Consider the following 13,669-nt stretch of genomic DNA (forward strand, 5'->3'; position numbering starts at 1 on the left):
AAACGTTCAATTTCCAAATACTTACTCGGTGGCAGAGGTAAAATGATGCCATTGACATAGTTTGGTGCCGCTGGTGCTGGTTCTTCTGGAGGGCCGAGATTAGCCAGGTAATCGGTATCACCTCGTTCCATCTTTTCGGCATTCATTTGTAGGTATGGCTCATTCAGTTCGAGATAGTGCTGCAAAAAAGAGATGCAATACGGTAAGGTTAAGAAGAAGAGTTTCCTCCCTAAAGCATTAACTAAAGACATTCTTCACTTACATCTCGCATATCATCTGGAAGCATTGCATTGAACCTGCTCTTCAGGTCCTTAAACGATGGTCGCGAATCAGGCTTCACGTTCCAGCAGTTCAGCATAATATCGTAAATGTCTTGGTTCGAGTACTGTGGCTTATCCATCCGGTAGCCATCGCGCAGCTTATTGTACAGCTCCTGGTTCGCCTCCATCCCTGGGTAAGGCACTTTGCCGAGTGAAAACAGCTCCCACAGCACTATACCGTAAGCCCACACGTCCGAGTACGTGCTGAACACATTGTCGCCAATGCATTCCAGTGCAAGCCACTTGAATGGTAGCGGCGCTTCACCCTTCTTCTTGTAATTATCGCTCTTGTACATCGACCGAGCCAACCCGAAGTCACAGATCTTCACCACATTGTCGTCGCACAGCAGTATGTTACGGGCGGCCAGATCACCGTGCAGTACCTTGCGCGATGCCAGATACTCCATGCCGCAGGCAATCTGTGACGCCCAGCAGACCAGATCGGTCGTGTTAACGGTGCGTGCCGGCCCCTTGTAGTCCATGCCGTAGTTGGAGCGCCATAGCGGCTCATTCGAATTGACCGAGTTCAAATCTTCCACTGTTGCGGGACATAACGAAGGCAATCAGATAAGTGTTTACAGAGGATCTTTACAAACAATCACCAACACGGTGACCAACACTCACCTTCAACCGATGTCATGGCGGTCACTTCCGTGTTGCAACTATCGACCATGCCCATGTTTTGCAGCCCGGAGTGGCGCACATAGCCTTTTGAGTTTAGGTGCTTCTTCGGATCAACGTACTGCGTCGAGCCGCTGTCGATGTGATTATTATGGTAGAAAGCAGTCGGATGTTGAAGTGGATGATGGTTGACGTTGTTGGTGGAAAAGGAAAGATTGACATATTTCAAGCCCTGGCTACGTTACGGTACCGCGCAAAACCACACAAAATCAAACCAAGCCGAGTTAACACCATTCACCAGAAGTAGCATGTTATACCGAGAGATTCACACAAACACACACACACACAGTTACACAGAAAGATGCAGATCCAACCATTTCCATTACCCCGCGAGGATCATGTTAGATAATTCAGTTTGCAGTAGGTGCGGTAGCATTAAAGGTATGAGGCACACACATGATGAGATAAGAAAGAAATGGATAACAGAGTAAGGAAGAGAGAAAGAGAGTAGAGAAATAGAATGAATACTGCCGTGTTATTTACTTTATGATGTACCCCCGTGTAATTAGAAGAGAATTTGGATTAAGTCTTTCAATTGAAACGTCTTTCATGAGGAACTCTTTTCGATTGGCTAGTGGGTTATTTTTTGTTAGTAGGCTCCAAATAAGGGATGCTTTCATGATTAGTACTCCCAGTTTAAGTCTCATTGATCATGGTACTGACTAAACTGTCTCTATTCTTGATATCACTTAGGAGTTCAGTATTTTGATTTCTACGGGTAGCTGTCTATAATCCTCTGAAATCTAAGGTTGAAAGCTGAAGAATTGTTTTCAGATCACATTATGAATTCTAAGTATATTTAATTTTGCAATTGGATCACTAGCTTCGGCAACTATTGTCATAAGTACTACTTTATAATACTATGAGATGCTCAGAAGGAAGATTACAAAAAAGTCGTAATGACTTTGATCTCATCTTGGCATCTTAAGCGTAGACGTTATTTCAAGACTTTAGCACTTTTGTTCGATTAATTTTGACATCGGTACTGCTTCTTTGGCACGACAACTATTGTTAGTCGAGGTCTGCCTGTACCAAACATGGGATTGGCTATCAGTGCCTTTTTAATTATGCATACCAGGATAGTCAGTCCTACGTATGGATGGCATGGGTTAGACGAGAATAAACTAACGACTAACGATCAACATGTACTAAATTTGTCAAGAATAGGATTAATATGTTGTTAAATTAGAAATATTTAGTTACAAAAATTGAATACTAGGCATCTATTTAGCATTAAGTAGTATTTTTAGCCATTATTCTGACAAAAATCTTGTGTTAATTGTAGCTTTTGAAAGCCCTGCATCTATTTAGCTGAAAAGAACTATTGATTAATAGTAGTTTTAGTATACACGTTAGTACTACATTCTAGAATGCAACCCACACTAATACAAAACCAACTAAAGTTCCAAAATAAAAACATTACGGACGTTTGTTAGTTAGTTATTCCACCTTTGGTTAGCGTTCAGTGCTAGACATGCGTACATACCTATTATACTGGTATCCACACTTGGACCACCGTAGCTGATTCTTGTCGATCGACGAATCGATCTCACCCGTCTCCTGGTTAATCTGGTCGATAAAGTGTGGCCGATGTTTGAGCAGGAAGTTTTGTACATTTCCAAACCTGCAGTACTCAACAATCACCATTAATTCACCTAAACATTCCAAAAAAGAAGTACATTATAGCATTGTGCTCCCTCGAGTGTGTCGCTTGGTACATACGTTTGGCAATGTTTTTCGTAACCGCGCCAAGCAGATTCACCACATTCAAGTGCTGCCCGAGATGGACCATGATCTTTAGCTCCGAAACGAGCGCCCGCATCACCTCATTGTCCGTTTGCTTTTTCACCATCTTCACGGCGACCGTCGTCTCGTCCTCGTTCACCATGATGCGTTGGGCGGTGGCCTTCATCACCACACCGAACGCACCAGTGCCGAGCTGCTTGCCCAGCTTGAGCCGCTCCTTGGGGAATTCGTACTCGGAATTGTACGGCAGCAGGTCGGCCTGTTCGTCCAGCGCCAGTTCGGGATTGTAGACGCCCAGATTACCTTCCTCAAAGTTGACAATGCCCGCTTCCTTCATCGCTTTCACTTCCTTCTTCTTCCGGCAGTAGAACATCGACACTAGCACGATACCGACGATTAGCACCAGCAGGAGGGACAAAATGATGTAGATGACCGATTTCCTCACAACAGCAGCTACGGAAAAGGTGATTTAAAAGGTGCAATTAAAATCACAGACAAAAATAACTAACTCTCTACGTACTTCGCACATCCACCTTCCAGTACTTCTCGATCGTGCCCATCTTGTTCTCCGCCCGGCACTCGAACATTCCCAGATCGTCCGTCTTCAGGTACTCGAAGATGAGTGTCGTTTTGGTGAGCTGCACCCGATTGCTGTTCTCGTCCGGCCGCACCGGTTCGCCGTCCTTTAGCCAAACGATCTTGGGATCGGGCGTACCGACGATGTCACACTCCAGTTTCAGTGGATCGTGCAAATCAACCGACAGGCTCTCATTGCTCTTGCCCGAAACAAGCATCGGTGCGACCGGTTCCAGCACCTCCACGTGGAAGGCACGACTTTCTACCGCACCGGTCATGGTTTTCGCTCGACAGTATATTGGGCCTTCGTGTTCGGTCGCCACGTGTGCGATGTCAAGCCGTGCCTGCCAGGCGTACAGCTCCGCTGAGTAGTCATGCCGTACACCGTCCGACTCTTGCAGCTCTTTATCGTTGTGCACGAACGTTATTTCTTTGGTGTAGTTGTACACTAGCGCTGAGCAGACGATCGTGACATGATCGCCGACGGTGATCGCTTCCTTCGGTTGCTCCTTTTCCAACATTACCGAGTCGGACAGATCGCTGACGAGCAGATCGGCTTCCGTTATTTCGCTGCCCTCCAGGTTGGTAGCGCGACAGTACACCACACCCGGCTGTTTGGGCGTAAGAGTGTAGACCCGTGACTTTGCGATTGGGGTTTCGCCTTTACCACCGGGGGTCTGTAATGCAGGTGAAAACAATATTAAAATAACGCTTATTGTACCTATCATTTACTGGTATTCAATAAAAATATGATGGAAAAGCTGGTAAGTTCTACTAATATTAGGACGCATAGTAGCACACAGACATACAGAGAGAGGGACAGAGAGAGATGATCTCATTTGAGGTTTTGCCTTACCAGTCTTGCGGACGACTCCGAACTGATAGCCGGGCTCGAGGACTAGAGCGAAACGAGTGGAAAGGGGTTGTGTTTGTTAGCGACCAAGCACGACACAAGCATAATTGTAGCATTATTTAGAACACAGAAACACACATATAAAAACGTTTGACACTTCGACAAGAACTTCCAAATCGGGTTGTATTTAAACGTGCAGTTAAATGGACTGGTTTTGTGACGGTCAATATCTTACCTTGCCTTCAGTATGTTCGGAAATCAGTCAGAATACATATCTAACTATTTGTTAATACATTTCAACTTTGTAAGAGTTGTTGTTAATCACGTGATGCAAATTAGTGTTTTAAGTAACGGAAAAAACAACTTCTCTTATAAGCATCGGCATATGCGCTCACTGAGACACACAAGACATTTACAGTATCCCAGGTGCACGATTTGGAAGTCTTGCAAATGAAAAGCAACAAAACCGGCGATGCTACTTACGTCCCATTTGTCCTTATTGGTCCTTGATGCGGAACAATTCCTCCAGGGCACCTCCAGACAGGGAAGAAACATAAACGAAATTTCCGGCCTTGGATAGCCGATGCTTCGGCACGTGAACGAGACCTCTTCGTTCGGTTTTACAAACTTGCTCTCCATGTGAACGATCGGTTTGGCTGCAATATTAAATTATGATTAGAACTTGTTCATAGCCCTCACACACTCCCGGCCAGTCTTACCGTAAACGTACACCCCTATGCGGTGTGACTTTTCCGCATTGCCAGCCAGCACGAACAACGTGTAGTTGCCGGTATCGGTCACCGACGGATCGTTGATGCGCAGCTTCACGACCGTCTCACTGTGCGTCAGCTCGTACTTGCCGTGATGGCCAGCCATCACCTCGATATCGTCATCCTTCAACCAGTAGTAGGTAATGTTAGCCGGGTACGATCGGTACTCGATCACGATGTCGATCGGTGCCGTTTTGCCGTTCGCATTGCGCCGCACGTTAATGTCGTCAAGATTGTTCTCCTCGCGCAGCATCACATAGTCGTCGCCGGAATCGTGCACGTGCAGCTTGAAGCTGTGATAGTTCCGGTGACCGTTCACATCCATCACCTCGCACCGGTACGTGCCATCGTCGGCCATCGTTGCCCGCTCGATGATGAGCTCCCGGGAGGCGATCTCCCGGTGAGCGGCGTCTTTCACCGGATTCAGCTTCAACGATCCTAACCTTACTCTTGCGTCCTGTAGAAAGCAGATAAAGCACAGCTCATGGGTTATGTTGTGGACACTCCACACTCCAAGAAGCGATCCTACTTACCCTGACGGCTGGATTGAGATTCGGCGGAACCTTCCAAATCATGTCCAGGTTAACGCCGGCCCGGATGTTCACCTTGCAGACGAGCCGGATTCGCTGACCGAGCGGTACGTGATCTTTCGTATCGCTATGGATCGACGGTTTCGTTAAGTACTCGGTTAATGCTGAAGTGTGGATGGGTTCAGTAGGGAAGGTGACATATATTAGCGAAAATGGAAAATCATCATAAAAAACGTTGTAATAAGAAGCACAAAACAAACACACACACACACACATACGCGTGTTAGAAAAAATCACACAAGGGATAAAATAATTAAAGTCAAAAAGTGGGCGGGAAACCGTAATGGATGTGAAAATGTCAAGAAGGAACAAAAGCAGTTAAGGGTAAATAATTAACAATAAGAAGCGTGCTACTGTGCAAGCGTTAGTGTAAATATAGACGGTCATTACTCTTAACATTACTAATCGTCATGCTTTTTTTTCACGGACGTGCAGCTATTAAACTAATCATGCAAAAATAAAACCATGCAATAAAGGACTGTTGGACTTGGTCAGCGATATACAACGGGGAAACGCGTTTCAATGATCCTCCATTGCTTTGGGAGCGAGAACAGCAAATCCTTCAAACGCACCAGGTCACACCAATTCAAACTACACAGATCCGCCGAGCCACAACTAAGAAAATGTCTACACAATCGGACAACAGAAGGTGGTATCGGAAGCACCTAAAGTGGTGGGAAATAATTGGATCGTAATTACGCACAAACATAAACCGTGTGCCGGTTTTACGATGCTACCGTAACCGATTACACACAAACAGATATAAAAGGACATAAAGACGATAATAAAGAAACGATATAGCGAGGAAAATTACGGTTCACTATCGCCTGTTGAGTTTTCTGCGAGCATTGCAATCGATTGGTGTGCATTGGGTATGGTCCCGCTCTAGAAACAGGGCAGAAAACGGTATGAAATAATCCCTAGAGTGCAAATGATGGGTTAATACTCATCATTTTTGGTTATTATCCAGATAAGCTTCATATCGTGGTTATTACTAAATTTTGGACAGCTAGATACTAGATTTTCACTAGTATAAATACTTCATAGTGGTAGCTTAAGGTAGAATATGTCAAGGGAGAATGTTTCTCTCAGTTCTTTTTAGTCGATGGAAACTCATGTACGTTATCAATCAATCATAAAAACAAATGAAAAGCTTAAGGATAGGGGTTATTTTTGCACAACCATCGACGATATGTAAACCTGTCAAATTTTAAAAGCACATCATTTGAATAACTTGCAACTACAAAACCTTTAAATGTTCACTCATATAGATTATGTTACATGTGATCGATCAAAATGTATGACATCTTTCTCACTCCAATTGCCTTTACAGTAAAGTCAATTATCTATCTCTAATATACCCATGGAAAGAAGACTAAAGCATTTAACAATATGATTTAAGGACTCACTTGAAAAATCCCAAAAGTTGTACTTTTTGTAATGAAAATATGCATTGCATGTTCTACTGTGATAGGCTCTAGCGTACTACACCATAATGTAAACGTATGTCAGACATTATCCTCGCATGCTTTTATGTTAAAATACCATAATATATATATATATATATATATATATATATATATATATATATATATATATATATATATATATATATATATATATATATATATATATATATATATATATATATATATATATATATATATATATATATATATATATATATATATATATATATGTATATATATATATATATATTATATATTGAAAGCAGGACACAAATGTTGATCTAATACCTTTTGCTGACCTCCTAAAACAAACTGAATACAAAATATGTTGCTAGACGTTATAAGATTTCGATGTGAGCAATACTAAACAGATCCGCCCCATCTAGAGCAAATATTGTGTACTAACATCGAAAATACCTAGGAAATAAACTCGAAATGCTTTCTCCCTCTATCAAATATAAAGTTTTGTTGGACAGAGCGAAATAACATATTGATTTTGTTAAGAAGCTATAAATACAATAAGTATCACACTTGTTACTTGTTTTTTCAGTAGCAGTATCGTGATTCAGAACTGAAGTGATAACAATTAGTTTAAATTAATTGTGTATTAAAAATTGTGTAAAAAAACTCATTCAAAAAAAAACTAGAGGTGAAATTAATTTCCATCTGTTGTATGCACTCTGTTACAGAAATACATTCCTGCTAGATCAATAGAACCACTCGGTGTGCGTGTGTATTAATAATAAAGTATGCGAATTATTGGGAAGATAAAAAAAAAACAGTTAAGAGATTTAGTTCAAACGGGTTTCGAACTGTTCACACCACACTCCAATCACCAAAGCGAAACACCACCACACAAACCCCCAAGATGGATAGAAGCGATCGAGCCGATCGGTTAGCAGCTACGTGGTATGACAGTTCTACCAAGTGTGATATGGGATGCTTATTTGCGTGGAATGGAAAGGGGGGGAGGAGTCGTCATAATTTAGCAAAACCCTCATACCTTCTTCTGAATCGTCTGGACACCCGCGTACGGTAGCAAGCACATTTTAGAGCGATTTGGTTGGGTTTTGTGGCGTGAAGGGTAGCGCAAGGCCAGTTGTAGTAGGTACACGTTATTTTGGTTTTTTGTTTGGTTGTATGAGTTGATGATGAAGTTGGGGATAGAAGTAGAACAAAATATTTTAATATAATGTATTTTTGTTGTCGTGAGAAAATATATCAAATAAACTTCGACCCAGCACCAGTTGAGTGTGGTGTATATGGAAAGGTGAGAACATGAAATGGTGATTTGGTGTGCTGAAGGGGCTTTTTGGAGAAAAGGTTGTCTTGAAAGAACGACGTGAATTACATAAAAAGGCTGTCCTTCGGTGTAGATAGACCATGTCGCTTGGTTGAAAAAATAACGCAATGTTTCTCATTGAAACTTGTTTTCGTTTATGTACACGGATTACATAGGTTTTATCGGATCATGCAATTAATATTGAAAGAAATAGTGCTCTTGAAAGGGAAAGAGGAAGAAATATTTATAAGACAATTAAAAGGGTGCATTTAAGAAAGAACGTGTGAGAAAAGAAAAGAGATACACAACAAGCAATCATATATATTGTGCAACGTTTGCATATCAACACGACAGAGACAGAACAGAAGTGAGAGAGATATGTAATTACGTTTACTGGTAGAAGGCAATGTAACATGTGTTGAATTTTCACCATAGGAAGGTTCATGAGAGTAACGAGGTGTGGTAGTAGTAGTAGTAGTTGCTGTAGTAGTCGAACGATCTTCAGTAGCATTGTCGTAGCCAAAGGAAATTCCGACTACCGTGCCGTTGCCAGCGTCCTCATCGAGATAATCGAAGGTAACGTCGTCGTCAAATGAGGTGCCATTGCTTTCCGTAGTGTTGCCGGTTTGTATTAGATCTTCAAACGTACTATCTTCTCGTGTAGTGTTTGCGGTACCGTTTATAAATTGGTCTAGAATGGATCGTTTAAATTTGTCCAACACTGAGCCATCGTTCGCATCGGAAGACATCGACTGTCGCCGTTCGGCAAACAACAGTTCGGAATGCATAGCACCCACTTGACCGAGCGTCGGCCAGCTGGCGGTTTTATCACTCGACAATGGTTCATTATGATATGAAGAAGTAGAAGTAGAAGTAGTAGAAGAAGAGGGAGAAGACGAAATAGAAGCAGTAACACCATCACCACCAATGTTGTGTACGTTGGAACGTTTCGCTTGCAGATGGTCCCGAGCGCGGAAGATCCTGCTACTTGGGCTACTACTAGTGCCGATAGTGATGATAGATGTGGTGATGGTAGTAGTAGTAGCAGTAGTAGTGGTAGGACGTAGTAGTAATTCGGTAGTAGAAAACTCACAGTGTTCGATGATCGTTACTTCAAAGTCTATGCGTTGGTCGGGTTTATCTTTCACCTGGCAGTAGTAGAAACCACCTTCCTCCAGCCTGTTAAAGCTTAGTTTGTATCCTTGGGTATTACTGTACTCATAGGTTTCAACCAAATTCTGAAGGTATAAAAAGGTAATATTAAGGGAAAAGGGTTTAAATACACTGTAAATCAAAGGTGAACGAGTTCCTTTAAGCGAAAGCACACAGACAGATAGAAGTGGAAGAAACATGAAGTTGGAAAAGAAACTGCTCGATCGGGCCTAGGTTATATTGGGGATACAAGGGGTATTTACACTTACTAGAAAGGATTTATATACAACTTCGTAACAATTGAGTAGTTAATCAAATATGGGGGGTTTGTACATCTTTTACATCTTTTTATACATTACTAGACACCTCACTCTAAGTTACGATCAATCTCTTCAATCATTCTGAGTGTAAAACATGGAGTAAAACACTTTTCCATCATCGCACGGCATCGACATTATATGTTCTGGTGAAGTAATATTTCAACCCGAACCAAAGAAATAAAATGCCGGGGTTGCTGCACAATGCATCACAATCATGTCCGCATGTCTGCATTACCGATTAACGCTGAACCAAACGGCTGAGTACGATCGCGGTAGAACGCAAAACGACATCCAGATGGAGACATTGCACTTTATTTTAAGACTTTCGTTTGCGTGCAGCCAAACCTCCTCCCAACATGTGTGTCTGGCTGTTCTACTCTACTCAAATATGTCTGTATTTATTTCGGTATGTACATCAGCTCATTAGTAAGATCAAGAAGAATGGGGATATTGGGAGAGAGCGAGGTGGTTTAGTTTCTCCTTCTCAATTATTGTAGGCTATTCGGGCGTATAGACATTGGAAGAGGGACTTTACAAGATTGTTAAAGATTACCATGATCGTTAAGTATTGTTTGGAGAAGGGCGAATTAAAAAAGAAAAGAAGATATAACATAAGAACTCAACGTACGATCGATGGTAACGTACAGCGTCTGATTGAAGGTAGAGTTCATGACGCAGCAATCGAATTTTGTAAGACCGGTGTTGAGCCGTTGCGACCGTAAGGTAAAACCATTGGCCGAATCGTACGTAGTGTTATAGGACTCAGGCTAGAAGAAGGTAGAAGAAGCAATGAATGTGTTTTTTTTTTATAGAGAGACATTCCAAAACGAATATAAAGAAAGATAGCGAGATGGAAAGACACAGATTGCACAGATGAAATATAGAGCCTTGCTATCAGAAGAACCAAGTCTTGCAGAACTCGCCCAGAACGCATCAACTCACCCCTTCGAGATCGTTGTACAGCTCCACCTCCACTTCCGGGTGCGTAGGTTTGCACGGGATGACAAAGTCATCGTACTGCTGGACGCGAAACACTGGCGACGATACCGGCACGAGCGGATGCTCCGGATCGTTCACATACACGTACACGGTGGAGGCCAGATATTCGGCCACCATATCGTCCAGCTCATCCTCGCGCTCCTCGTCGTACGAAGCAACGTTGATGCAGTAGTACCGGCCGACCTGTTTGGCTGACGCGTCCGTTAGCATCAGCACGCTTCCGTACGGTTTGTCGGGATCGTCCGTTTCAAAGTCCACAGGGTGCACGTTAGGTGGTTCCTAAAAAAAAAGAGAATGATAGCGACGACAGCGGCGGCGACAACACAATGGATTAATAAAAGAAATCGATCATCTTCGAATGGGAATTGTTTCCGGCTTACCCAGTGGAACGATGCGGCATAGCTTTTCCACAAGATCGGCTGGGCGGATTTACAGGTAAAGTTCCAGCTAGCACCCTTCGGTAGTACGATCTCCTCCTCGACGGTGTCGATTTCCGGTGCACCGTGTGCATTGGCGGCGTCCTGCTCACGCACAATATGACCCTCGTCGAGCGCTGTGGAAAGAAGAAAGTCAGTTAGTTTTTGGGGGGGAAATAAAGAGTGATAGTTCCATTCAGTGCGTGACACAAGTATGCAGGAAGGTAAGTGAAATAATCGCTACGCCGTGTGTGTCGTTCAGAACCGAATTCCTCGTTGCTCAGGAATGTGTGCCAGCCGCTTTACCCTGCCCACGATAAGACTCTTTTTTGTTTGTAAACATTCTTGCAATGACCTCCCGAGACTCTTTTCGGTGTGCGGAGCGTACGCAGCGGAATGTTATCGTTCATTCGTTTGTTCCTTTTTTTATCAATCTGTTCTGTTTCCGTTTTCCTTCGCAATTGTACGCATGGGTCTTTTTCTTTCAACGCTGCAGTTTGGTTGCTTTCCTCACTGGGACAACACAAGAGAATGAAATGCAGACGGATGGATGGATGGCTGGTGGTTTGATTGTTGGATCGCACCAAATTACAGTAACTGAAGCTGATCAGCCATCCAGCGTGGTGTGCCGTTGCAGGATGGCACCAGAGACAGTTTCGCAAGCAACCCTACACTAGAGAGCATTGCTTGAGCTTCACGTGCTCGTTTGCCACAAAACCCCAAACCACGAACGGCAAACACTAAATCTTGGGTGGATTGCGGCGGCGGCGTCCGTTCACGGGCCACGGCTCTCATGGGCCGCGGGTTGTTTATGGCCGGCCGGATAGTTCAGGTGATGTAATTAGGGCAGCTAGTGATGCCTTACTTGCCGGTAATAGGAGATTAATGAATGTGGTGTGTGTGGCGTCTGGCGTTTGATGCCCCTTTTGGCGGGACTGGCATGGTTGGATGCGTGAAATTTAAGAACGTTCTCTGTTGCGTTTTTCCATCTTTATTATGGTGCGGTCCATGGCAAACCAACCGTGCCCATGAGTTGGGTTTTGCGGGGAAAACCACGATCGTATACGCGTGAGAGAGAACAGTAAATGATCGGTCTTTGCGAAAGGAGTAAAATCAATATTTACTCAAGCATATAACAATATATTGTGTAATTAGCAATTGTAAGTTTTGCAATAAATGGAGTAATATTTAGATATAAATGAAACGGCAACCTTAAAATCCTTGCTTGAAGATACTTATATAAGTAGTAGTATTAGCCGGTCTCGTAGTACAGTCGTCAACTCGTACGACTTAACAACATGCTCGTCGTGGGTTCAATCCCCAAATAGACCGCGCCGTCATACGTAGGACTGACTATCCTGCTATGGGGGGGAATCAATTAGTCACTGAAAGCCAAGCCCACAAGTGGGTACAGGCAGGCCTTGACCGACATCGGTTGTTGAGCCAAAGAAGAAGAAGAAGAATTAGTTAAAAGTAGTACAATTTATGATCATTGAGAACTTACATAAATTCGCTCCCATTTCAAATTTAAAAACATTCAAAGTTTTCCCCGTGTGTTTCTTTGTGTTTGATGACTCTAATTTATAAGTGTACGTGGACATTTGATATGATGAAAAGAGAAGTTAGATGCACAACTATACTCCTAAGACATCGTTATACCATTACGTACAAATAATACTTAAAATAATGCTTTTGGAAGATTACAATTTCCTTTCGAAGATCATTTCACTGGTTCACTGTGTAAAAGAGTTGTTGTTTTACGTATTAAAAATGCCAAGTAGCAATGCTTCATTGGCCAAAAGCGCGTCGCGCGTGGAGTCAACCTAACAAAGGATTTTTTTAATCATTTCCGCACGTTGATTTGATACAAAGTGGCTGCTATAAACTCTGCCAAAACAGAAACAACACACATGACAAACACATGGTTGCTTGGTTGTTGAATTAAAAAAAAACACACACACACTATCCATCCAGTTTAAACACGGTTTAAAGATCGTTTGGTCAACATTTAGCTTGATTTGAAGGTTGTTAAAACCGTTGTAACATGCAACACGTTTTGCTTCATTGAAGTTATACAACTTTACTGACCTTTAACTAGATAAAGTATTCGAGGGACAGAGTTGAAATAGATTTTAAAATATTATAAAGATACGTTTTATGTTCACGTCCAGAGTTTAAACGAAACAGTAAACATAATGCATAAACATAATGCCGCAGTCTTGCGATACAAATCCGCAGATCCCGGTATCGTCAACGTTTTCAAGTATCGTTCCGCAGCCAGGCGATTGACTCCCGCAGATTCATCAAAGTGTCCCGCGGTCTTGAGTTCTATAGGAAAACCCTGTTATCTAAATGGTTTGAGAGATCGCAGGATCACCAAGAGGTCTTGTTAACATCAAAAACCATTCTTATGGCTAAATTTTACAAAAATAATGTTCTCTTGATGATGAATTCCACATTCTCTTCTTGTTGGAATTCTTGTTTTACTACAATAA

General features: G+C 42.6%; 1 protein-coding gene across 12 annotated transcripts in view; it reads right to left on the bottom strand.

Moving 5' to 3' along the window:
* LOC1275672 (vascular endothelial growth factor receptor 1) overlaps positions 1-13,669 on the bottom strand; it is a 32,291-nt gene that overhangs the window by 2,960 nt on the left and 15,662 nt on the right. For 3 of the 12 annotated variants that reach the window (XM_061662303.1, XM_061662304.1, XM_061662305.1), the window contains exons 3-16: positions 11,139-11,311; positions 10,702-11,037; positions 9,381-9,525; positions 8,009-8,023; positions 5,480-5,640; positions 4,896-5,403; positions 4,660-4,832; positions 4,180-4,221; positions 3,268-4,000; positions 2,724-3,200; positions 2,488-2,656; positions 945-1,177; positions 263-858; positions 26-179 (exon numbers count right to left, since the gene is read on the bottom strand). In XM_061662303.1, the coding sequence (XP_061518287.1) occupies positions 26-179; positions 263-858; positions 945-1,177; positions 2,488-2,656; positions 2,724-3,200; positions 3,268-4,000; positions 4,180-4,221; positions 4,660-4,832; positions 4,896-5,403; positions 5,480-5,640; positions 8,009-8,023; positions 9,381-9,525; positions 10,702-11,037; positions 11,139-11,311 (3,915 nt within the window). The other 9 variants (XM_061662308.1, XM_061662310.1, XM_061662311.1 and 6 more) reach the window with 6 other exon arrangements.

Source organism: Anopheles gambiae, chromosome 3 (genome assembly GCF_943734735.2).
Source record: "Anopheles gambiae chromosome 3, idAnoGambNW_F1_1, whole genome shotgun sequence".
Lineage (NCBI taxonomy): Eukaryota > Metazoa > Arthropoda > Insecta > Diptera > Culicidae > Anopheles > Anopheles gambiae.